At 43.2% G+C, this 26,267-nt stretch overlaps 1 protein-coding gene across 1 annotated transcript in view; it reads left to right on the top strand.

Annotated features, from left to right (window-relative positions):
• The first annotated feature begins 13,434 nt into the window (after nucleotides 1-13,434).
• prmt9 (protein arginine methyltransferase 9) overlaps nucleotides 13,435-26,267 on the top strand; it is a 63,406-nt gene continuing 50,573 nt past the window's right edge. The window contains exons 1-2 of the mRNA XM_078212352.1: nucleotides 13,435-13,583; nucleotides 21,051-21,287. Of these exons, the coding sequence (XP_078068478.1) occupies nucleotides 13,564-13,583; nucleotides 21,051-21,287 (257 nt within the window). The 5' untranslated portion in view covers nucleotides 13,435-13,563. The remainder of the gene's footprint in view (nucleotides 13,584-21,050; nucleotides 21,288-26,267) is intronic.

The raw sequence follows: 26,267 nt of genomic DNA, 5'->3' as shown, positions 1-26,267 counted from the left end.
GCGGGGTATGAGGAGCCGCATCGAGGTAGCTGTGGGAGTCGATGGGTTTGTAATAAATATTGGTGCCCAGTCTTATCACCAGAAATGGAGACAGAGAGGACAGGGAAGAGAAGTGTCAGAGATGGACCATGTGAAAGTGAGAGAGGGGTGGAAATTAGAAACAAAATTGATAGTTTCCAGCTTCAGATAAAGGCATGAAGCAGCATCGGTACAATCATCAATGTAATGGAAAAATAGTCGTGGAAGCAGGCCTGAGTAGGACTGGAACAAATAGTATTCCACATAACGCACGAAGAGACCGGCATAACTGGGCCCATGGGTATCCATAGCCACACCTTTTATTTGCAGGAAATTAGACAAGTTAAAGGGGAAATTACTTAGTGACACAACAAGTTAGTCAGGTGAAGGAGAATTGTGGTAGTTGGGGATTGTTCACGGCTCTGCTCAAGGAAGAACAATCCTTGATTGGATAATCTCCTACGGGACTGTTCAGAGTCAGTGGACTGGTCAGTATTTAAAAACTCTGCGACCAGCCTGAACGAGTACAGTAACTACAGTAACTGACTTCATTAGTAAGTTTGTAGAAGACTGTGTGCCAAAGAAGCAAATCCGCGTGTTTCCCAACCAGAAATCATGGATGACCAAGGATATCTACTGCTTGCTGAAGTCCAAGTCCGAGGCGTTCACGTCAGGAGACCCTGACCTATACAAGAAAGCCAGATACAATCTAAGGAGATCCATCAAAGATGTCAAAAGACAGTACCGGACCATGCTAGAGTCCCAGGCTAGCTACACGAACCCCCGCTGACTATGGCAAGGTATGCAAGACATAACAGGCTACGAGATGAAGGTATGTAAAATCACCGGCTCTGACGCACCCCTCCTTGATGAGCTCAGTGCATTCTATGCCCATTTTGAGCAAGAGGCCAGCGAGAGCATGCCCTCCACCCTGGAAGCCTCGGATGAACCTGTATCTGAGGTCACCATTGCAGATGTCAGAGCAGCTTTCTCGAAGGTCAACCTACGGAAAGCGACAGGCCCGGATGGGGTACCCGGACGAGCACTCAGATCCTGTGCGGATCAGCTAGCGGGGGTATTCGCTAAATCTTCAACCTCTCTTTACAACAATCTGAGGTCCCTATCTGCTTCAAGAAGATGACCATCATCCCAGTACCAAAGAAAAGCGAGGCAGCATGCCTTAACGACTCGTCCGATGGCTCTAACATCCATCATTATGAAGTGCTTCGAAAGGTTAGTCATGGTACTAATCAATTCCAGCCTTCTGGAATGCCTGGATCCAGTACAGTTTGCCTACTGCCGCAACAGGTCCACAGCAGACGCCATTTCCCTGGCCCTGTACTCAACTCTGGAACACCTAGATAACAAGGACGCTGATGTCAGACTCCTATTTATTGACTATAGCTCAGCCTTCAAAACCATTATTCCTACGAAACTAATTTCCAAATTCCGTGGCCTGGTCCTCGGCTCCTCCCTCTGCAACTGGATCCAGAACTTCCGAACCACAGTCAGTAAGGATAAGCAACAACACCTCCTCCACCATCATCCTCAACACCGGTGCCCCACAGGGCTGTGTTCTCAGCCCTCTCCCATACTCATTATACACCTATAACTGTGTGGCCACATTCCCCTCCAACTCGATTTTCAAGTTTGTTGACAACACCATCGTAGTTAGTTGGATCTCCAACAATGATGAGATAGAGTTAGGAATGAGATAGAGAATCTGGTGAACTGGTGCGATGACAATCACTCCCTCAATATCAACACAACAAAGCAGATTGTCATTGACTTCAGAAAGCATAGAGGAGAACATGCCCCTCTCTACATCAATGGGGACAAAGTAGAAATGGTCTAGAGCTTAGAGTTTTTAGATGTCCAGATCACCAACAACCTGTCCTGGTCCTTCCCTTGCCGACACTATAGTTAAGAAAGCCCACTAATGCCTCTACTTTCACAGAAAACTAAGGAAATTTGGCATGTCAGCTACGACTCTCACCAACTTTTACAGATGCACCATAGAAAGCATTCTTTCAAGCTGTATCACAGCTTGGTATGGCTCCTGCTCTGTCCAAGACTGCAAGAAACTACAAAAGGTCGTGAATGAAGCCCAGTCCATCACACAAACCAGCCTCTCATCCATTGACTCTGTCTATACTTCCCGCTGCCTCGGCAAAGCAGCCAGCATAATTAAGGATCCCACGCACTCCGGACATTCTCTCTTCCACTTTCTTCCATCGGGAAAAAGATACAAAAGTCTGAGGTCATGTACCAACCGACTCAAGAACAGCTTCTTCCCTGCTACCATCAGACTTTTAAATGTACCTACCTTGCATTAAGTTAATCTTTCTCTACACCCTAGCTATGACTGTTACTCTACATTCTGCACACTCTCGTTTCTTTCTCTATGAGCGGTATGCTTTGTATAGCGCGCAAGAAACCATACTTTTCACTGTATACTAACACACGAGACAATAATAAATCAAATCAAAAGGAAGCAGAGAGTCCTCAGACCATTGGGTGGGGAATGGAGGTGTAGAGGGATTGGACATTCATGGTGAGGAGAAGGCGGTTAGGGCCAGGAAACTGGAAATCGTTGATATGATATAGGGCATTAGAAGAATCATGAATGTAGGTGGGAAGATACTGGACAAAGAGAGAGAGGTGCATGTCTCTAAAATTAAAAATCTTGTATGTCAAGTGGTTTTTAAATAATTTTTCTCTCCTGTAACTCCTGTAATTACGCCATTAAAATAAGTTTGCTATAAATCTGAATTGAAGTTGGCATTTTTGAACAATTTATTGCTAGATTAAAGGAATAGCCACCAAACCAAAAGTAGACAAAAATACCCATTTATGTCACAAAACCTTTGGGGGTGGGAGTGGGCAGCAGGTGGAGTGGTGCTGGGCGTGGTTTTACATCTGTCTCTCGAAGCTCAGGAGCTGTAAAGCTGCAGCATTCCCTGGAATGCTAAAGTTCTGAAGTGGGGTTCCCAACCCATAATCTCTAACTCAATAGTGCATGTCCTTCTGACTGAATGATGTAATGATTCTGAAGATCAGGATAGTAGCATTGCAGAAAAAAGATTGTTAGTTCATCTTCTGACAGAGTGCTGATACACGGGCCCCAATATTTAAGGAGAGGGTGCAGGGGAGCAAGGTACTGTGGGACAAAATTGAGCAAGGCTCGGCCTGTGGAAATTTGACAGACTTGCATTTATACATTGCCTTTCACGATCACTTGATGCCTTACAGCCAATAAAATATTTTTGAAGTGTTGTCACTGTGGTAATGTAGGAAACGAGACAGCCACGTTGTGTGCAGGAAGCTCCCACAAAAAGCAACATGACAATGTCCAGTTAATCTGTTTTGCAATGTGGCCAAGACCCTGGGGGTAACTCCCCAGTTCTTCACTGAAATGGTGCCATGGGATCCTTTACATCCACCTGAGTGGGCAGATGGGACCTCTTTTTAATGTCTCATCCAAAAGATTGCACCCCTGACAATGTACTCCTTCAGTACGACACACCAAGGTCAGCCTTGATTTTTGTGCTTAAACCCTGGAATGAAACTTGAACCTGGAACTTTGACTCAGAGGCAAGAGTGCTACCAATTGAGCCACGGCTGATATTTGCTTCATTTTCCAGCCTAGCCAACTTGGTGACAGCCCCAGTGGCCTGAAGTGGAGGCCAATCATAATTCAGGGCTAGGTGGTGAGGTAGAAAGACATCCATGATCAAGCTTAGAGCTTGTGTAAATCACAGTGGGAGGAGATGTGGCTGCGATTGGGCAGGGGGACATTGCAGATTTCTTTGAGGGGCAGGGTGGAGAACCCTTAGAAACATAGAAACAAGAATCAGGAGTAGGCCATTTGACCCTTTGAACCTGCTCCTCCATTCATTATGATCATGGCTGATCATCAAATTCAATATCCTGATCCCCCCCCATATCGCTTGATTCCTTTAGCCCCAAGAGCTTTATCTAATTTCTTGAAATCACACAATGTTTTGGACTGAACTACTTTCTGCGGTGGTGAATTCCATACATTCACCACTCTCTGGGTGAAGAAATTTCTCCTCACCTCAGTTCTAAAAGGTTTACCCCTTATCCTCAAACTATGACCCCCTAGTTTTAGACTCCCCTGCCATTGGGAACATTCTTTCTGCCATGTCTATCCCTGTTAGAATTTTATAAGTTTCCATGAGATCCCCTCTCACTCTTCTAAACTCCAGTCAATATAATCCTAACCGATTTAGCCTCTCTTCATATGACAAATCTACCGTTCCAGGAATCAGCCTGTTAAAGCTTCGCTGTATTCCCTCTATAGCAAGGACATCCTTCCTCAGATAATAGAATTGTAGAATCACTACAGTACAAAAGGAGGCCATTCAGTCCATCAAACGTGCACTGACAACAATCCCACTGAGGCACTATCCCCATAACCCCATGTATTTACCCTGCTAATCCCCCTGACACTAAGGGGCAATTTAGCATGGCCAATCACCTAACCTGCACATCTTTGGACTGTGGGAGGAAGCCAAAGCGCGTGGAGGAAACTCGCACAGATGCGGGGAGAATGTGCAAACTCCACAAAGACAGTCACCCGAGGCCGGAATTGTACCTGGGTCCCTTGTGCTGTGAGGCAGCAGTGCTAACCACAGTGTCGCCCTACCAAAGGACACATACTTTCAGCGACTAAAACACGAGGACACCAAGGTGTCGCTGATTGGCCATCTCTCTCAATTTACACCCATTTAAATAATAATCTGCCTTCCTATTATTACTGCCATGGTGGATAACCTCACATTTATCCACATTATACTGCATCTGCCATGCATATACCCACTCAGTCAACCTGCCGAAATCACATCGAAGCATCTCTCCCTTGCTCGTCTTGTCTTGTCCCGTAAGGAGTGCTGAAGAAGGCCTCTGGAAGACGCACACAGTAAATGTAATATTGAAGTTTACTTCCTAATTACAGTGGTGATGGATTTAAATATGCTAATGATGTGTCCTGCTCCGGTACCTCGCTGGATAAATGGCAACATGTAATAGGTAGTGTATGTGTTCCCCCTTTTTCATTTTGGCTGGTGAATGGGTGATTACTATCAATGCCAGGCTGCCTGTTACCGGACTAGGAGGATAAGAAATATTGTAGGACATGGTGGAACAGCTTGGCTTTTATTCTGGAGTATATCCTAGATTTTCCGACTAGAAGTGTGCCACTTAGTTGATTTGAAATGTCCATGAGCCATTGGAATTCTGTTGTTTCCAAAAATAGTGGTGGAACATCAACCAAATGATAATGCAATTTCTCTGGAATTTTCCCGGATCTTCCAGCAAAGTTACTATAACAAATTGCATTTATTATATAACTGGAACACAATAACAGTCCCAGCCATTTCACAGAGGTGTAACTGGACAAAATAAATGCCAAGGCAAAGATGATTTTAGGAAGGATAATCAATAGCTTTGTCAAAGAGGTGCGTTTTAAGCGGGATATATGAGTAAGAGAAGGAAAGATTTATGGAGGGAATTCTAACTGTGGGGGCTAAAGGTAAGGAGCCCCAAAGGGAAATCAAAGGGAGGGAGCATGAGGCTATTTAGAGCTTGTGGGTTGTGGTTGTAGGCCTGGAGAAGATCTTTGATAGTTAGCTGGAAGGCCATGAAGCGATATAAATATCAGCACAGGGTTCTAGAATTTCAAATTAGAGCATTGGGAACTGAGAGGCAATATAGCCCAGCAAAGGCAGGATAATGTATGGGTAAGACTTAGCATGGGATAGGAAACAGACAATGTTGGATGAACTGAATGGGGAAGAGGATGGGAAATGGAATAGTCAAGGCTAGAGGTGACAGAAGATAGGACTGGACTTTCGTGAAGAAGGTGAAGAGATTGAGTTGGGAAAGTTGCTGATCCAGCAGATCTTCCTCCTTTTAAAGGGCCCTGTAATGACTGCAGTGAGGCCCATGAGGTTGGTCTCTTGGAGGATGAACTCCCTGATTGAGGTCATAATTGCCTGCCCAATCAGGGAGTGTCGCCTCTATATAAAAATGAGACTGTCAGGTCCACTGGCACTCCTGATTCTGACTTTGTTCCTGAATCAGTCTAGGAGTGGAATAGAGTTTGTAAATAAAGGGAATCTGGTGAAGGGACACCAGCCTCTGAGGAGTTATTTCAGGCCCCTCTTGCCATATTTTATTTCCAGCGAGATGGGGGGGACGAAATGGAGCCGAGCCCACTGCCTCCAGAAGTAGGTCTGAGGTGGCAACAGGGGAAGGTGGTTGACCTGGCCAGCAGACTAGAACATCTGCCTCCATTTACTGGGACGTTGCCCTCAAACCCTCATCCTTCAACCCCCACTCACCGTAATGCCTTCATGTCCCTCATGTCTCACATATGTATACTCCATATCCTCTCACCCCACATCCACAATGGGAAGACCTCTGGAGCCATATCTTTGAAATAGGGATTAAAAAAAGTTCTAACATTGAATAGATCTCTCACTCAAACATGCCTCATACAGAAAAAAAACCTCTCATTCTTAAAACCCATTCAAAAATTTTAAATCTCTGTAAGTGGTCAGTCTATTGTAAAAACAAACATGACATTTCACAAACCACATTAAAGACAGATAATCCTTGAATGACCTCTTAAAACTGGTAGATCTGGAGGGCAGGTTTCCTTCCCTAAAGTGACATTTGTGAGCTAGCTGGTATTTTTTGAAAATTGGTAGACTTAAAATTTCAGATTTTTTTTTTATTGGGGAACTGGGGACCTGGAGAGATTCCCAGAGCATTACCCTGGGTCTCTAGATTACTAGTCCAGTGACAATACCACTATGCCACTGCCTCCGCAGTATGGGTGGTAAAGAAGTAGAGCTGGTTGTCATCAACACGTTTGTGTAGCTGACTCTGTAGCTGCAGATGCTGCTGGACAGAATGTAGATGAGCAAGAGAGGATTAATGGTAGAATATTGATGGACTTGAGAGGTAAAAGTGTGGGATGGAAAGAGAAACCATTTCTGGAGATTCTCTATGAATTGATAGATACTAATGGACAATAAGGTTCTGTGGGCCATCAGCACCAGCTGATTTGTAATCAACCACAATCTGTAACTTCATGGACTGGCAAATCCCTCCACCACTACCATCAAATCCAGGGATCCATCCCTGGTTCAATGAAGAGCTCAGGAAAGCATGCCAGAAGCAGCAGCAGGCATTCCATAAAAATGAAGTGTCAACCTGGTGAAGCTACAAGGCATGCCAAACAACAGAAATAGAATAGAATCGAACCGTTGAATCCTTGCAGTGCAGAAGGAGGCCATTCGATCTATCGAGTCTGCACTGACTGTTCAAAAGAGCATCCTACCCAGGCCCACCTCCCCACCCTATCCCCATAACCCCATGCATTTAGCATGGCTAATCCACTAAACCTACACATTTTTGCATTGTGGGAGGAAACAGGAGCACTCGGAGGAAACCCATGTAGACACAGGGAGAACGTGTAAACTGCACACACACTGTCATCCAAGACTGGAATCAAATCCGGGTCCCTGGCGCTGTGAGGCAGCAGTGCTTGCCACTGTGCTGCCTAGCATCTATCAATCTCAAATCCTTTAAACTTTAATAAAAAACATGCAGCAGCTGTCACTGGGAGTATTTAAAAAGTTCTGCTAGACTGCTTTGACTGAGAAGCCATGTGCTTCAGGTTAGAAAAAGAACAGTAACACCTGAAAATGCAGTTTCAATAAAGTTCTGTTTTTACCAATGTTTGACCAAGTTTTAAAAGTTATAATTATCTCAGCTGGGGGAGGAGGGGGGTTCTGAGTTTCCAATTTGATGGACAGTTTAAAGAAGCTATTAAAAGATTAGTGTCTTTGATGCGAACTTCTAAATAGAAGTTTGTTTATTTTTATAAGAGATGGAAAAGGATGGGCCTGAAACCAAAATTCTAAACTGGGGGAATGCTGATTTTAATAAGATCAGATATGATTTCGCCAGAGTGGGCTCAGAGCAAACACTGACGGAACAGTGGGACATATTCAAGAAAGAAATAAGGAGAGTACAGGGCCAACATGTTCCAGTGGAAAAAAAGTGAGACCAACAAATCCAGTGCATCGCGGATATTGAGGGATATACAACGTTGGATAAAGCGAAGAAGGGAGGCTTATGGCAGACATTGAGTGCTCAATTATCCCAGTCCAACGCCGGCATCTCCACATCATGCTCAAAACAGTAGCAACCCTAGAGGAGGATAGAATATGTGAGAGGGAACTTAGAAAGGAAATTAGGAGAGCAAAAAGGGGGACATGCAAGGATACAAGTTAGAATAAAGGAAAATCCTAAGTTATTTTACAAGTACATTAAGGGTAAAAGGATAACTAGGGAAAGAGTAGGGCCCATTAAAGACCACAGTGGTAATTCGTATGTGGGGTGGCACAGTGGTTAGCATTGCTGCTTCACGGTGCCAAGGACCTGGGTTCAATTCCCGGCTTGGGTCACTGTGCGTAGTCTGCACATTCTCCCCATGTCAGAATGGGTTTCCACCGGGTGCTCCGGTTTCCTTCCACAGTTCGAAAGACAAGTTGGTTAGGTGAATTGGCCATGCTAAACTTCTCCCTCAGTGTACCCAAACAGGCGCTGGAGTGCGGCGACGAGGGGATTTTCACAGTAACTTCACTGCAGTGTTAATGTAAGCCTACTTGTGACATTACCAAATAAACCTTAACTTTTGGAGCCGGAGGACATAGGTAGTGTTCTAAATGAAGACTTTGTATCAGTGTTCACTAGTGAGAGACACACAATGTGAGTATGGAAATCAGGGAGAAGGACTGTGATACAATTAAAGAAATTAACATAGAGCGGATGTCCTGAGTAGTTTGGTAGGCTTAAAAGTAGATAAATATCCAGGACTGAATGAAATGCATCCCAGGCTGTTGAATGAGGCAAGGGAGAAAATATCAGGGGCACTGGCAATAATTTTCAATTCCTTCCTTTCTTTCCTCACAGGAAAGGTGCTGGGGGGCATTATTCAAGAAGGGTGTAAGGGATAAACCAGGAGGTTACGGGCCAGTCACTCTCACTGCAGTGGTGGGGAAACTATTGGAAGCAATTTTGAGAACCAGAATTAATCTGCATTTGGAGAGGCAGGGATTAATCAAGAACAGTCAGCATGGTGTGGTTAAGGGGAGGTCATGTCAGACCAACTTGATTGAATTTTTTAAAGAGGTGACCAGGTGTTAGATGAGGGCAATTCAGCAAGGCTTTGATACGTTCTCACATAGTAGACTGATGGCGAAGGTAAGAGCCCATGGAATCCAAGGAAATTTGGCAAATTAGATCCAGAATTGGCTGAGTGGAAGCAGAGGGTGATGGTGGAGGGGATTTTTCTGACTGGAAGACCATGTCCAATGGAATCCCACAGGGATCAGTGGTAGGGTGCTTGCTGTTTGTGGTTATTATAAATGATTTAGACTTGAATGTAGGAGGGTTGATCTGTAAGTTTGTGGATGATACGAAAATTGGTGGAGTGGTAAATAGTGTGAAGGATAGCCTTAGATTACAGTAATATAATACGGGCTGGTCAGATGGTCTGATCAGTGGCAAATGGAATTCAATCTGGAAAAGTGTGAGGTGATGCACTCGGGCAGAACAAACAAGGCAAGGGGAATACATGATGAATGGCAGGACCCTGGAAAGCATCAAGGATCAGAGGGACCAAGGTAGATAAAATGGTTAAAAAGACATATGGTTTACTTGCCTTTATTAACCAAGGCATAGAGTTTAAAAGCAGGTAGGGTTATGCTGGAGCTATGTAAAATGTTAGAGTATTGTGTGCAGTTCTGGAATCCGCATTCTGGGAGGGGTGTGGTAGCTCTGGAAAGGGTACAGAGGAGATCTCAGTGGCACTGGAGAATCCCAGCCACAAATGAAGATGGAAGTTTTCGGCATATGCCTCTAATCATGTAGCCCAGGACCCATTGTACTTTATGAACCTGTCTTGCTATTTGCATAAATTTGTATACAAACACCCTCGGGTTATTTTTGAACTCTCTTCAAAATGATAGGATTATAAAATTACATATTTGGGTGGTACAGTGGTCAGCACTGCTGCCTCACAACGTCAAGGAGCCGGTTTCCTCCCACGGTCCAAAGATGTGCAGGTAAGTTGTATTGACCGTGCTAAATTGTCCCAAATGTGTTGGTTAAGGGGATTTGCGGTGTAAATGCGTGGGGTTACAGCGAGAGGGCAGGGGGTGGGCCTGAGAAAGATGCTCTGTTGGAGAGTTGGTGCAGACTTGATGGGCTGAATGAAAAAGGCAGTTTGCGGTTTCCTGTAAAATATGTGCTATCTCTTTGCATGCTGAAAGCAGCTTTCACATTTACACAATTCCTTCTGTCCTGTGAGGATACCATGATTCTATGATTCACTCGGGCAAACATTACTTGTGATATGTAACAGCAGTAAAATTAGATCATTAAGCCAATGCCAGCCTACTTGATGCATATATATAGTGGAAATTTCATGCAGCTCGTCACACAATTAGAAAAGGTAGCTTGTTAGTGATCCCCAGAGATGGGAAAGAGCATGACATTGTGCCTGTGATTTCTTATTAGTTATTCAGCCCTTCCAGACAGGAGGTGAGAATTCCAAGCAAACGTTGCTTGCCCCGAGTTGAGTCTTCAGTTCTTTGAATAGGATAATCTCTTGTTTCATCCTTATAGTATTATTTAAATTGAGTAAGTTGCACACTGTTTTTAGAGGAAATATTGCAGGTATACATCTTCAGAAAGCACATTTTATTTTACACTAGTTTTAACCTCTTTCTGATCTTATTTACACTTTGAAGACTCCATTTACTCCTGAGAAGTGAATTAGAGTAGATTCTGGAGCAGCTGAAGACTATCAGTAGAGGAAAATGTGCCAAATAGCGTCTGTGCTGTAGTCGTATGATTGTATCTAATTCAAAATGACCTTTATTCTTCTGTAATAGTTTCTGAGCATTGTTTGAATTAATTATTCTCCTGCTTTATAAATTCCTAACTTTGCTTTATTATGCAGTGAAGGATAACGAAATAGCCTTTTGCAGCTGTCATGACTAAAAAAAGACATGTCTGCATTTTCAAAGCTGTGAGGTGGATTGTCAGAGCTGAAAAGACATAAATATATACTTTGTTCTTAAACAATGTTCTATTTCAGACAAAAGGCAGTTTGAGGTTCCCCGTAAAATATGTGCTATCTCTTTGCATATTGAAAGTAGCTTTCACATTTATACATAATTTCTGTAACACAACATCTGCAAAATTAAATATACATATGCAGCACTGCATAATTTATAGAATTTAAAAAAAGATTGAAAACCAGGTTATTTCGTTCTGTTTAATTTGATGCAGGTTCTTTATTGTAATCCTCAAACGAAAGGAGAAAATAGGAAGAAATGACATCAATTTGTAATGGCTAGTACAAATAACAAAAGTATTAGCGGTTTAACATTGGGCAGGAGAAACTGTTTTGATAAGGTTCCTATCGGCAACTGACTAAAAAGCTACAATGTTCACTGCAGGTTGTCAATGATATGTGAGCAGGGCAAGCAATGTTATATCTTGTTAACTACAGATTGAGCAATCATTAACGAGCAGCAGAAGTCTGAAGTCGGAAATGCCAATAAGAAAACGAAATTCAAATTCAGTGCAGAAAGTAATAGAGAAGAAAAGATTCGATTAAGAGAGAATGATAAAAGACAAAATAAATAGATTTTTTAAATTAGAAATTTCTAACAAATAATTAAAATCTGAAAGGAGACTGCAGGCTTGTAAAAGTTCATTTTCAGTGTCACAGCAGGTTGTCGACAGTAATTATGATTTAACTACAGATACTTCAGGCTGTTTAATGACAGGACAGACAGCAAGATGGTGTTTTCATGAATCTTTTACAGGACTAACATGTCCAACACAGTAACTTCCAGATTTCCACATTTAACGTTGCACACGTGGTCATTGAATGTTGTCCAAATTACATGTCAATAACAGAATGTGCTGTTAATTTTACCATTATTTTTATAGAAAAACCCGCCCGTTATTTTTTACTTCAGAGAGTGAACTTTCAAAGACATTTTGATTAAACTGTTTGCATGAAACTGGAGTTTGATGGTTTCAGTTATAGTTAATAGTTCCAACTGTCAAAAAGAGACACCATAAGATGGTTCTTCCTTTGGAACGTGGGAATTGTTAGATGTAAAACATCAACTAGTTTGTCTTCTATTATCTACAGTAAGAGTTTTAACAACACCAGGTTAAAGTCCAACAGGTTTATTTGGTAGCAAATACCATTAGCTTTTGGAGCGCTGCTCCTTCGTCAGATGGAGTGGAAATCTGCTCTCAAACAGGGCATAGAGACACATAATCAAGTTACAGAATACTGATTAGAATGCGAATCTCTACAGCCAGCCAGATCTTAAAGATACAGACATTATCTAGGCAGTAAAGATACAGATATTATCTAGGCAGTAACATGATACAGCAATAGATTTTAACAAATGAATCACTGTAAAATAGGGATACAACTTTTGTCCTGAATGTTAACGTGCCTGCCTAATCATGGATAGTTTAATAACTGATCAGGAGGATTTGAATCCTTTTGTCTAATCTGATTTCTTGGATGGAAATTTTCATTCTGTGCACAGTGGGCTGAGGTGAGATAGCTGGTGTACAGCCTGCAGGCTACACTGCTGGATTTCCTCTCCAATTCACTCAGCATTCTGCAGAAAAATCTGGAGGCATCGTACATGCCATCGTGCTGGTGGGGCAGGACAGAAAAGGCCGGCAACAGGGAATCCCGAGCTCGGAAGTGTGCCCTGATCTCCCAATGGGGCTCCTCCCCTCCCCCCTCCCTCCTTAGGCATATAGTGTCCCCCTATATGCACATGTGGAACCCCCTACCGCCCTAGCTGATAAGGGGAATCTCCCCCGTGGAACACCCAGGGGGTGGTGCCAGGGTACTGCAAGGTCCCTCCCCGCCTCTGGGGGCTATACCCCACATGGCTATACTTACCAGTGCACCCCTGTCGGGTTCCCTTTGACTGGTTTCTGTTTTTGTGAAACAGTTGTAAACGTCAGCGAGGGGGGAATTCCAGATGATTATAGTAGTCCCCTAATTACATATAAGTTTATTGAAATGAGGTTCCTTACCTTCTTGGGCGTGAACCTCGTTACGTCACTGGTGCGGGGGCAGCAGGGGGAACGGAAAATGAGATCACGCAGGTGAGATTCTTGTCTTCTGAGTCTAGTTTTGCACCCATGGCGCCCTTTTCACTCATGGTGAATGTGGGCACAAAATCGCAGCAATTGCGTTTGTCTTTGCTTTAATTTATTTCTTCATGAGTTTTACGTTGTTTGTTTTTATTTCTGAAATTACAGGAATCGTTCCAACACACACTTTTTAAATGGGCCGAAGAACTTGACTCTTTAAGTCGGATTCAGGATATATTTGACTGTTATGAACAGGCTTTGGAACTCTACCCCAATAATGAAGTAATATGGAACAGTATGGGAGAGCATTTATTTAGGTTTGTGAAAGTATTTTCCAATTATATTTCAATATCTTAAGGAGTTATATAAAAGTGCCAACTTATTACCATTTGATATAATAGATATTTATTAGAATTTTATTTCTAATAAAATTCTAATAAATATCTATTATATCAAATGGTAATAAGTTGGCACTTTTATATAACTCCTTAAGAGCTGTTACTGTGACCTCTCATTCTCTTCAAGGCTCACCCATGTACCACGTACAATTTTGTGAACTTGAGGTGAGTATAATGAATTCAGTCATAAGCATCACAACAGTGTAGCACAATCTAGTTTTCGTCTAAGATTTAGAGATATCAACTTTTCAGTAAGTCGTTGGATAGAGAGTTTCAAAAATAGATTCTGCCTATTGTACGGTTCTATGAGTGATAATTGACTCCCAGTATTTTGCCCGATTGGCATTATTAACACTTACTCACTGAGTGACACACAATCAAGGATTATCAGCTAAACCTGACCCCTTCCTCACCTGATGTCCTCACTATATGGACACATTTAGATGAGTTGCCGGATGATAATATCCAAAATGTCCTGATTTCAATTGCAGGCTTAATCGTTGCTTTAACTGAAATCAACTCACTTGGCCCATATCAATAATTTAACCTGGGGCCCTCTTTGATTATATGGCTCACTCACTTGGATAAATTTGCTGATCCATGGGAGGAGTCGTCTTGTCACCCCAGTTGAAATCAGTTAATTCAGTGCAGAACAGGATTCAACTTGGGAATTTCTTGGTCTACAAGACTGAGTTTCATTTGATAGAATCAAGAAAGTATCACAGAATGTCGTTTACTAAGCTTGTGCCAATGCTGGATCCATAACTCTACTGATTTAGTCTCATCCATTTCGCTGTTCTTTGACCTAGTACCAAATTTACCTTCCCAAGTTTATGTAAAAGATAATTATTTTTAAGTAAAGCAGAGGAGTTCTCCTCAGTGTCCAGTCCAATATTTTGGTTTCAATCAGCATCACAGAAACAGATCAGATGATCATTATCCCATTGCTCTTTGTGAGTCCTTGCCCATATTAATACATTGCACTACTGTATTTCAATCATAGTGAATGCAAAAATGTGGATGGGATTTTCCTCCCCCCAGCTCCATGATGTTTGGCGGTGGAACCAGCTTGTTATTAGCTGCCAGTGAGATTTTTGGTCCTGCCAATGTCTATGATGTTTTCTGTGGCTTGTCCGTTCCGCTACCAGGGAACCTGCCGCAGGGATCGCCTTTAGTGGGACTGGAAGATCTTGTCTTCAAAAAGGACCGGAAAATCCTGCCCTTTGTTTCTATTGAGTTTTACCCTCTGAAGATTCTGGTATTAAACATCACCAGGATGGTAACAGTACAGAGATATGCATGACTTCTTATTTATTATTGCTATCCTCTTCAGTAATTAAATAAATTAATCATTGGTTAAAAATAAAACATTAACTATGTAAGCTGCTTAATTTCAAATGACTGCTTGTTTTAAATTTTCCACCTCTATTCTATCTCTGGAATACTGGCAAACTTGACCTATATTATTCAAATCACTATTGTGCGTCTAGGTAGGAATTATGGACATTGCAACTGAATTCATTCTGTTATCTACCAGCATGAACTTTCCAGCATGGATCGCTGGGCAGGAACCTTGAGATATGTCCCCTGCCTTCGTGGGGCATGGAGTTAAATTATAGTCTGCCCTGAAGTCCTGACTGACAGCAGCTAACGCAAATTGAGTAGAGTTGGAATCTAGGGCCTTCTGAACACAGTGGATTACTGCTGCTCTGCAAAGCAGAAGGGTATGCAGTGGCATTCACTACATTCCTGGTACAGAACCTTGCCCTCCAGGAATACTTAATAGGAAATTGCAGGTATAGCCCCCCCACTTTCCATCTACTACAAGTAAATTATGGGAGAGTACATATGATTTCATGATCATAGAATCCCTACAGTGCAGAAAGAGGCCATTGGGCCATCCAGGTCTGCACCAACAACAATCCCACCCAGGCTCTATCCCTGTAATTCCACATATAAACCCTGCTAATCTCCTGACACTAAGGGGCAATTTAACATGGCCAATTGACCTAACCCGCACATCTTTGGACTGTGGGAGGAAACCGGAGCACCTGGAAAAAACCACGCAGACACAGGGAAAATGTGCAAACTCCACACAGACAGTCACCCGAGGCCAGAATTGAACCTGGGTCCCTGAAGCTGTGATATATTCTTCTGGCATTTATAAATAGTACCCACTGGAGAAGCAAGGAAGCCAAGTGTTTTCAGATAGCATTTAAGTGTAAAACAGTCTCATCAACAAGAAATTTAGGGAGAAATTTAGTCCAAATAGAAGTGATTTCTGGAGAAGTGTTAAAATTTCAAGTTTGAAACTCGACCCCAACACTCATTGAACACGCATAACAGAGATAATTGAGTTTGCAGATGACTTGCTTGCTCTTGAGAAATGGGCCAGTTATTTATAGATGCTCATGAGGCTGCCACAAATTTGAACAGATTTTTAGTTTTCATTGCTGGGTGCTACGTTATTGGGGCTGGGAAACCCGAGTGGCTGGAGGGAAGTGAGAAAAATCTGATCCAACAGGTAAGAATCTTTCCAGCAATGGTTGTAGGCCAGGAGGAGGCTCCCCGCAGCCCCCAACTAAACCTGCTTTTCTCCCCACACTTGGTCCCCTCTTGCCATGCCCCACAGCGCGATCTGAAGCCTTAATGTACAAAGCTTTCAATGAACAAATATTTTACTATACACGTGTTTGCTTGTGTCCAATGTGTAGGACTACTTTAAAGTTTTTAAAGTTTATTTATTAGTGTCACAAGTAGGCTTACATTAATACTGCAATGAAGTTACTGTGAAAATCCCCTAGTCACCACACTCAGGCACCTGTTTGGGTACACTAAGGGAGAATTTAGCATGGCCGATGCACCTAACCAACATGTCTTTTGGACTGTGGGAGGAAACTGGAGAACCTGGAGGAAACCCAGACACTGGGAGAACATGCAAACTCCACACAGACAGTGATCCAAGCTGGGAGTCGAACCCACTGCTGTGATGCAGCAGTGCTTAACCACTGTGCAGTCCATAGTTCCATAGGCAGGCCCATACTTTGAGCGAACAAATAGCTTACCTTGCATACTAAGTAATCTGATACACCAAGTGTACCTTGAGTGAATAGCAAACTAATTTGCTGGAAACAGTAGGGACAGTTTTAATTTCTGGTACAGCAGTTGTGGATTGCTGCCCATAATACATCTTGTCAATTTTTCCTTTCCATTGACTCCAGTGGAAATTGGTTAGGTCTATCTGCAACTACCTGTTGTTCAACCCTAGTGAAAGTTTAAAAAAAATTCTGGAGCATTTCTGGACATCTGAAAGGGCACAAAATACTCCCAAGAAACTGGGGTTGTTCTGCTTGGAGCAAAGGAGGTTGAGGAGAAATTTTCTTGAGGTTTACAAGTTATGACAAACTTAGATATGGTCGACAAAGAAAAGCTGTTCCCATTAGCTGATGATACAAGGTGATATTTAAGATTTTGGGCAAGAAATGGAGGGGAAAGGTGAGGAAGAACTATGCAGCGAATGGTGATAATCTGGAACTTGCTGCCTACTAGTTGGGGGGAGCAGAGATAATCAATAATTTCAAAAGGAAATTGGATTGGTTTTTGTGGGCAAAGAACTTGCAGGGCTGTCAGGATGGAATGAGGGAATGGGACTGATTGGATTACTCCACAGAGAGGTGCATGGATTCGACAGGCTGAATGACTTCCTTCTGTACCATTTTGACTGTAACTCTATAATGCCTCAGTCCGTAAACTACAAATCATGTTTATTAAAACATTTATTAAAGATTTATTAAAATTAAAGAGGATTTTAAACCAGCAGATTCATCAAATTACATTAATATTATCCTTTTTTGCTTGTTCTTGGGATTTGGGCACCACTGGCAAGGCCAACATTTATTGCTCATTGGTAATTGCCCTCGAGAAGGTGGTGGTGAGCTGCCTTCTCGAACCTCTGTAGTCCATGCAGTGTACATACAATCCAGTGCTGTTATAGAGGGAATTTCAGGATTTTGACAGTGAAGGAACAGGATATTTTTCCAAGTCAGGTTTGTGTGTGACATAGTGAAGAACTTTCAGGTATTCCCTTGTGCCTGCTGTCCTTATCTAGGTAGTAATTGTCATGGATTTGGAAAGTGTTGTTGAAGAAGCTTCAGCGTATTGCTGCAGAGTGTATTATAGATGGGGCACACTGCAGACATTCAGGCCTGGATTGATAAGTGACAAGTAACATTAGCGCCACAAAAATGCTAGGCAATGACCATCTCTAACAAGAAAGAATGTAAGCATTACCCCATGACATTCAATGACATTACCATTGCTGAATCCCCCACTATCAACATCCGGGGTTTACCATTGACCAGAAACTGAACTGGACCAGCCATATAAATAATGTGGCTACAAGAACAGATCAGAGGTTGTGAATTCTATGGTGAGTAACTCTCCTACTGACTCCACCAAAGCCTGCTCACCAATCTCAGGGCATAAGTCAGTAATGTGAAGGTATACTCTCCACACACCTGAATGAATGTAACTCCAATAACATTCAAGAAGCTGGATACCATCCAGGACAAAGCAGCCCACTTGATTCGCACCCTCCTCCACCAACTTATAAATTGACTTCCTCCACTAACAGTGTACAGTTGCAGCAGTGTGTGTCATCTACAAGGTGCATTGCAGAAAGTCACCAAGGATCCTTTGACTTCCAAACCCACAACCATTACCTCCTAGAAGTATAAGGACAACAGATGCATAAAAAAACTACCACTTGCAAGCACCAGCATCTAATGAACTGCAAGGGTTCATTGTGACCGGGGACTTTGATCAGGCCAAGCTCGAGTGTCCTACCAAGATACCACCAACACGTCTCCTGTTCCACCAAACATCCTTGAGCACTGCTACACAAATATCACAATGCCTATTGCTCGCCCACACTTTGGCAAATCAGACCACAAGGCTGTGCTCTTGCTGTGCTGAAAAGCAAAAACTGAAACGGGAGAATCCGATAAAGAAAGTCGTGCAATGGTCTGAGGAATCGAATGATCTCCGGGACTGCTTTGAGTCAGTGGACTGATCAATATTTAAAAACTCAGCGACCAACCTGAAGGCATATGCCACTGCAGTAACTGACTTCACATGTAAGTATGTGGAAGACTGTGTGCCAAAGAAACAAATCCTTGTGTTTCCCAACTGGAAACCATGGATAAACAGGGATATCAACTGCTTGCTGAAGTCCAGGTCTGAGGTGTCCAAGTCAGGCGACCCTGACCTATACAAGAAATCCAGACACGATCTACGGAGATCCATTAAAGATGCCAAAAGACAGTACCGGACCAATCTCGAGTCCCAGGCTAGCCACACGGACTCCCACCGACTATGGCAAGGTCTGCAAGACATAACAGGCTACAAGATGAAGGCATGTAGAATCGGCACCAATGCACCCCACCCCGATGAGCTCAACACATTCTATGCTCATTTTGAATAAGAGGTCAACGACAGCTCAGCCTTCAACACCATTATTCCTACAAAACTCATCTCCAAACTCCATGGCCTGGGGCTCGGCTCGGGGGCTCCTCTTTCTGCGACTAGATCCTAGATTTCCTAACCCACAGACCGCAATGAGTAAGGATAGGCAACAACACCTCCTCCGTGATCATCCTCAAGACCAATGCCCCACAAGGCTGTGTCCTCAACCCCCTACTATACTCCGTATACACCTATGACTGTGTGGCCAAATTCCTCTCCAACTCGATTTTTAAGTTGCTGATGACACCACCGTAGTGGGTTGGATCTCCAACAATGATGAGTACAGGGATGAGATTGAGAATCTGGTGAACTAGTGCGACGACAATAATCTCCCCCTCAATGTCACAGAATGAAGGAGATAGTCATCAACTTCAGGAAGCGTAGTGGAGGACATGGACATCCACATCAATGGGATGAAGTGAAAATGGTCAAGAGCTTCAAGTTTCTAGGTGTCCAGATCACCAACAACCTGACCTGGTCCTTCCATGCTGACGCTCTTGTTAAGAAAGCCCACCAGTGCTTCTACTTTCTGAGGAGGCTCAGGAAATTTTGACATGTCCACGACAACTCTCATCAACTTTTACAGGTGCACCATAGAAAGCATTCTTTCTGCTTGTATCACAGCTTGGTATGGCTCCTGCTCTGTCCAAGACCGCAAGAAACTACAAAGGGCCATGAATGAAGCCCAGTCCCATCAGGCAAACCAGCCTCCCATCCATTGACTCTGTCTACACTTCCTGCTGCCTCCGAAAAACAGCCAGCATAATCAAGGACCCCACGCACCCTGGACATACTCTCTTCCATCTTCTTCCGTCAGGAAAAAGATACAAGTCTGAGGTCATGTACCAACCACCTCAGGAACAACTTCTTCCCTGCTGCCATTAGACTTTTGAATGGACCTACCTCATATTAAATTGATCTTTCTCTACACCCTAGCACATTACATTCTGCACCCTCTCCTTTCCTTCTCTATGAATGGCATGCTTTGTCTGTATAGCGCGCAAGAAACAATACTTTTCACTGTATATTAATACATGTGACAAATCAAATCAGATGAAGCAAGTGAAGATGGTGGGGCCCAGAGTATCAACTTGAGGAATTATCAGCAATGTCTAGGGCTCAGATACCTTTGTTTTAGGTATGACTCCATCCCGGTTTCCAACCCATAGTTCAAACCTGCTCCAATTTGTAAATTTAATGGTAAGGAAATTATTTCACTAAAGAATCTATGCTATTAGCTTGACCTATCTATAATAGTATATATAACGTCTGCTATAGTTCACAATTTGTCAAAGCTGATCCACAGGAAATCGCTTCTTGCAATGGTGCACTTGTTAGTCAAATGATCACAGGAGGCTACATGAGACCCAGCCTCAGGCCATTCATCTACTTTCAGAACAACACACAGCTGAACATCTGGTGAGCAGAATTCCGCCCTACTGGGACAGACATTCAAAGTTAATGGCTCTGACAATCGCAGGTTAACAGCCCTGGCTGCCTTCACAGCCACGTCTTGGGTGTCTAGCCAACTTATACAAGATCTGTTTATGAGCAAACTATATAACAGGTGAAAACAACTCATATTTGAATCACTTACTAAATGTGAGATTAGAATATATATATTGTACGGAGTATAGACAAACTGTTTTTCAGGAAGCAACAATTTAATTGAAATTACTGCAGTAACAACTGACCTGTCTAAATCAGGTTGTTAATTTTTGATTCTATGCATCTATAATAGTGAATAGAAATCATTATTTTCTTATGTAAAATATATTTGCAAGTAAGAAAATATCTTTTTTTTAAAAACTCAGTATATCCAACAATTAAAGTTAATTCTGGGCTTCTTTGCTTTTTGAGCAGCATGGGGTTCCGAGATGAAGCGGCTGGCTATTTCCACAAAGCTGTTAAACTCAATCCTGACTGTGCAGATGCAAGGGAGAATTTTTATCGTGTTGCCAACTGGTTAGTGGAACGCTGGCACTTTTTAATGCTGAATGATCAGAAGAGGAATGTTGCCTATCGGAGAGCAATCCAGAAAGCAGTGCAGTCTGGTTGCACATCTGTTCTGGATATTGGAACAGGAACTGGCATTCTCAGGTCTGTACAATTTTCCTGCATGTGATTGTTCTGATTACAACGTCGTTTATACAGGAAATGTATCTGTTAATGCAGCAAATGTGTATCTATATATGCATATTATAAAGATGCGATTTGGAGGGCAAAGCTCCAAATGGGAGAAATGAAAAGTTGGTATCAGTAGTTGAAAGGAAAGGGAGAAGGTGGGCCAGAAAGGGCTAAGGTAGAGATGAGAAGCTTAGTTTTGGAGAAACTGTCAAAATTGGCACGCAAATGAACATAGTCCTGCACAAGGAAAAGACATTATGAAAGAATCCAGAGTTGAAGTTGTATCAATTGTATCAATGCGATCCCAGTAGAGACCGTTAATGTTTAAAGAGAAATTTGAACACCCAGTGACTAACTGAAAGAAATTACACAAGATTTCATTTTTTAAAACAAACTTTCGTTAATTTTTTAAAAATACAATAAAGCATAGGTGTCGTATTCAAAAGGACCAACAAATGCATTCGATTCACCTTGCCTGCAAACCTTTTCCTGCTCTGAATATGTGTCCACGTGTGCCAGCTTGCACTTGAAGCTTCCTCACTACCCACATCCTTTGCTCCACTAAAACCCTGGAAGGCCAAGGGGAGCAGAACAGGATGCAAAAAGATAACTGCTCCCTGAGGATAAAGTCTTCACACTGGAACATAAGTCAATGAAGTTATTGTGAGCCATCTTTCAACTTTTTGCGTACGCTGACAGGGCCATGAGTGCACAAGCAGCACATCACTTCTTGCACTTATACGTAACCTCGGCCAGCGTCCTTGGATCATCATTTGTGGGAAGACCAGTAGATGCTGCATGTTCTACCACATTGCAATGCCTTGAGCAGATAATCATGCCACGCACATTACTATCCAATAAAGAGTGTCCTTCTAAACATTACTTTCTCAACAAGTGAAATGTCCCTCACTAACTTCCATTCAGTAATAGCTACCAGTCATGAAGCTTGACAATGCAAAGTGCCCTCTGAAGGAGGACATCCCAACAAATACATAGAATGCACAAAATATCAAGTGAGCAAAATATAATGGGATATAATAAATATATATAAAAACACACGTGCATAACTTTGCAATAACTGAACACCTGTGCCACCATTGTGCCTTCAAGAGATCTTAATTTTTCTCCTATGTTCACTACACCTTGGTATGGCCCTGATAGAAGCCAATGAAAAGACAGGCTGCTAAGAGCAGTGCTCTGTTGCTTTTAATGACCGTTGCATATGCCTTCTAGTGGCCCAAGCCCTTGAAGGCCCTTGCCAATTGTGGGGGTCTGCTGCATGAGTGCAGGGGTGTTCTTCTCGATCTTGTCTACACGAGACTCTGGTGTCACTTAGAGGGGATGAAGAGTGCCTGCTCATCCTGTGCCCTGAGAGGTTATCCTCAGGGTGGCTGACTAGCACTGCTTCTCTCTCTTGGTGTGCAATGTCACCTCCCTGTATCCCTGAGGAAGGTCCAGGTGCCTTGTTCTTTAGCCTAGCCACTGCTGTGCTAAGCCTGAGTGACAGAATGCAGGTCCTCACGTACATGGGTCATTTGATAGACCTGGCTGTCCAAAGCAGTCACCATCTCTCCATGGAAGAAAGAACCCTGCACTCACATGCCGGAGCCACGGTAGAAGTTAAGCATGGATGAACTCTTCTAACATCCGCTCAATGTTCCACATAGTCTCGAGCACCTCCGCCAGATTTTCCTTGCCTGCTCTTCATCTCCAGCGGTATTATTATGGAAGAAATCCGAGGCCCACCATCAGCCTGGAGCTCAGCATGGATCTTCTCCCCAACTGTCCTCTCGCCCTCAGTTACCTCAGCTGACACAGCCTCCCTCAGTTCCTGGGACGTATCTGTGATCACCAGCATATGCTTCTATACACAAAATCTCCGAAACCTGTATGAGTATAACTGCACTGGTGAAAGATGAGGGAGAAGCAGATGATGGTGTATCTTCTGGGTGTTCTTGGTTTTCATCAGAGGCACAGTCACCAATTTCCACGCTGAGTTTGACCTTCCTTGTCTATGGCAATAACTTGCAGTGAAGAACGCCAAGAAAAGCATCAGGCAAACGCTCAGTCTATCAGGAAGCCACAGTTTCATGTGTCTCTCTATTGTGCTGATGTCTTTTCATCAGTTTAGAGACATTCTTACTCTGGCTAGTTAAGTCTAGACACCTAACTCCCTTGGCCCCATGCATCCCTCAATCTGGTCACACTTTCCCAATCGCCTTATTGTGCCATATTATCACACATAATAGCCTCTTTTGCCATGTGGTACTGACGATGAGTACGCTCCCCAGTTGCAGAGTTCCTTTGCTTGCTATCCTCATCATTTGATGCAATGCCATATTGCCATTGATCATGCCTGACCAGAGGAAATTGTTCATTTTTTTGCAGCACTGCACTAAGTTCAGGCTGGGCCCCATGGCTGCGCAGAGTCATAGAGGTTTACAACATGGAAACAGGCCCTTCGACCCAACTTGTCCATGCCGTCCTTTTTTAAAAATCCCTAAACTAGTCCCAATTGCTCACATTTGGCCCATATCCCTCTATACCCATCTTATCCATGTAACTGTCTAAATGCTTTTTAAAAGACAAAATTGTACCCGCCTCTACTACTACCTCTGGCAGCTTGTTCCAGACTCTCACCACCCTCTGTGTGAAAAAATTGCCCCTCTGGACCCTTTTGTATCTCTCCCCTCTCACCTTAAACCTATGCCCTCTGGCTTTAGACTCCCCTACCTTTGGGAAAAGATATTGATTATCTAGCTGATCTATGCCCCTCATTTTTTTATAGACCTCTATAAGATCACCCCTCAGCAATCTACACCCCAGAGAAAAAAGTCCCAGTCTATCCAGCTTCTCCTTATAACTCAAACCATAAAGTCCTGGTAGCATCCTAGTAAATCTCTTCTGCACTCTTTCTAGTTTAATAATATCCTTTCTATAATAGGGTGACCAGAACTGTACACAGTATTCCAAGTGTGGCCTTACCAATGTCTTGTACAACTTCAACAAGATGTCCCATCTCCTGTATTCAATGTTCTGACCAATGAAACCAAGCATGCTGAATGCCTTCTTCACCACTCTGTCCATCTGTAACTCCACTTTCAAGGAGCTATGAACCTGTACCCCTAGATCTCTTAGTTCTGTAACTCTCCCCAGTGCCCTACCATTAACTGAGTAAGTCCTGCCCTGGTTCAATCTACCAAAATGCATCATCTCACATTTATCTAAATTAAACTCCATCTGCCATTCGTCAGCCCACTGGCCCAATTGATCAAGATTCCGTTGCAATCCGAGATAACCACCTTCACTGTTCAATATACCATCAACCTTGGTGTCATCTGCAAACTTACTAACCATGCCTCCTATATTCTCATCCAAATCATGAATATGAATGACAAATAACAGTGGACCCAGCACCGATCCCTGAGGCACACCGCTGGTCACAGGTCTCCAGTTTGAAAAACAACCCTCTACAACCACCTCTGGCTTCTGTCATCAAGCCAATTTTGTATCCATTTAGCTACCTCACCCTGGATCCCGTGAGATTTAACCTTGTGCAACAACCTACCATGCGGTACCTTGTCAAAGGCGTTGCTAAAATCCATGCAGACAACATCAACTGCATTGCCCTCATTTACCTACTTGGTTACCCCTTCAAAAAACTCAATCAAATTTGTGAGAATGATTTTCCACTCACAAAGCCATGCTGACTGTTTCTAATCAGTTCTTGCATCTGTCAGTTCTTGCATCTCTAAATGCCTGTAGATCCTGTCTCTCAAAATACTTTCCAACAACCTACCCACCACAGATGTGAGGCTCACCGGCTCACTTCCTCGGTTCTCTCTGTCCAGGTCGCCTTGATTAAGCTAAGCTTAACCTTGGACACGTACAAAGTTCTTGTAGGTCTAAGGCAATGGTCATTGAACATTGGCCTGTATGACTTAACTACATATTGGATAAACTTGCAGATCTATCAAGGAAGTATTTAAGTTCATGGCAGCGCAGCGGGCCGGGAGACACCAGTGAGGTTCACCGATTGTGAGTGCCCCAAGCACTTTTTAGCGCAATCAGCTCCATGCCAGAAATCGACATGGAGCTGATTATCTCCATTTGCATATAATTAGCAGGCCCAGGACGGTATTCACTGGGCCCGCTAATGTCTTCTCTCCACACACACACGCACGCACACGCCAGCGGGGTTTACGCCTGCTCCCCACTAATGTGGAACAGACATCCTGACCTCGCTGATGGGAACAAAGGCCATTGAGGCCCCCCTCTCCCCAGAGGTCAGGGGCAAAGGGGGGGGTGCCTGGCCTGGCACCCTGCTCATTGTTCCACAGGAGCAGGCTGAGGGTAAGGGAGCTTGTTTGTGCACTAATTTATTTAATTATTTTTCAGTTAAATTTGTGAAAAAAATCGGAGGTTTTTTTTTCTAAACAGGAAATAGGCCCAGCAGCAGCCTGGGAAGGTTTTGGAGGGTTTAAAAGTAGGCCACACCTTTGAGCGGGCAGCGTCGTTAGCGGGCAGCGGAGTGAGCAGGGGACAGAGTGAGAGCTATAAGGGCTTTGGCTCACAGGGCTTCGGCAAAGGCGAGGAAGGTTGTTTGTTTGTTTTTCTTCGGTTACACCCCCTTTTTGTTCTTTCTCCCCAAAACTAAAAAGGACATGGCTGGTATGAGTGGGAGGCCAGTATACTGCATTCGGTGTGGGATGTGGGAGTTCCTGGAGACAACTTGCCTCCCAGAAGTCCATATCTGTGCCAGATGTGTGGAACTGCAACTCCTGAAGGATCGTGTAAGGGAGCTGGAGCTGAGGCTCGATGAACTCAGTTTAGTTAGGGAAAATGAGAGAGTAATAGATAAAAGTTATAGTCAGGTAGTGACACCAGGGTCTCGGAAGGAAGACACGTGGGTCACAGTTAGGAGGGGTAATAGTCAGAAGGATGATGTGCCAG

This window comes from Mustelus asterias, chromosome 1 (assembly GCF_964213995.1).
Source record: "Mustelus asterias chromosome 1, sMusAst1.hap1.1, whole genome shotgun sequence".
NCBI classification, from domain to species: Eukaryota; Metazoa; Chordata; class Chondrichthyes; order Carcharhiniformes; family Triakidae; genus Mustelus; species Mustelus asterias.
This window is presented reverse-complemented; position numbering and strand designations above follow the sequence as displayed.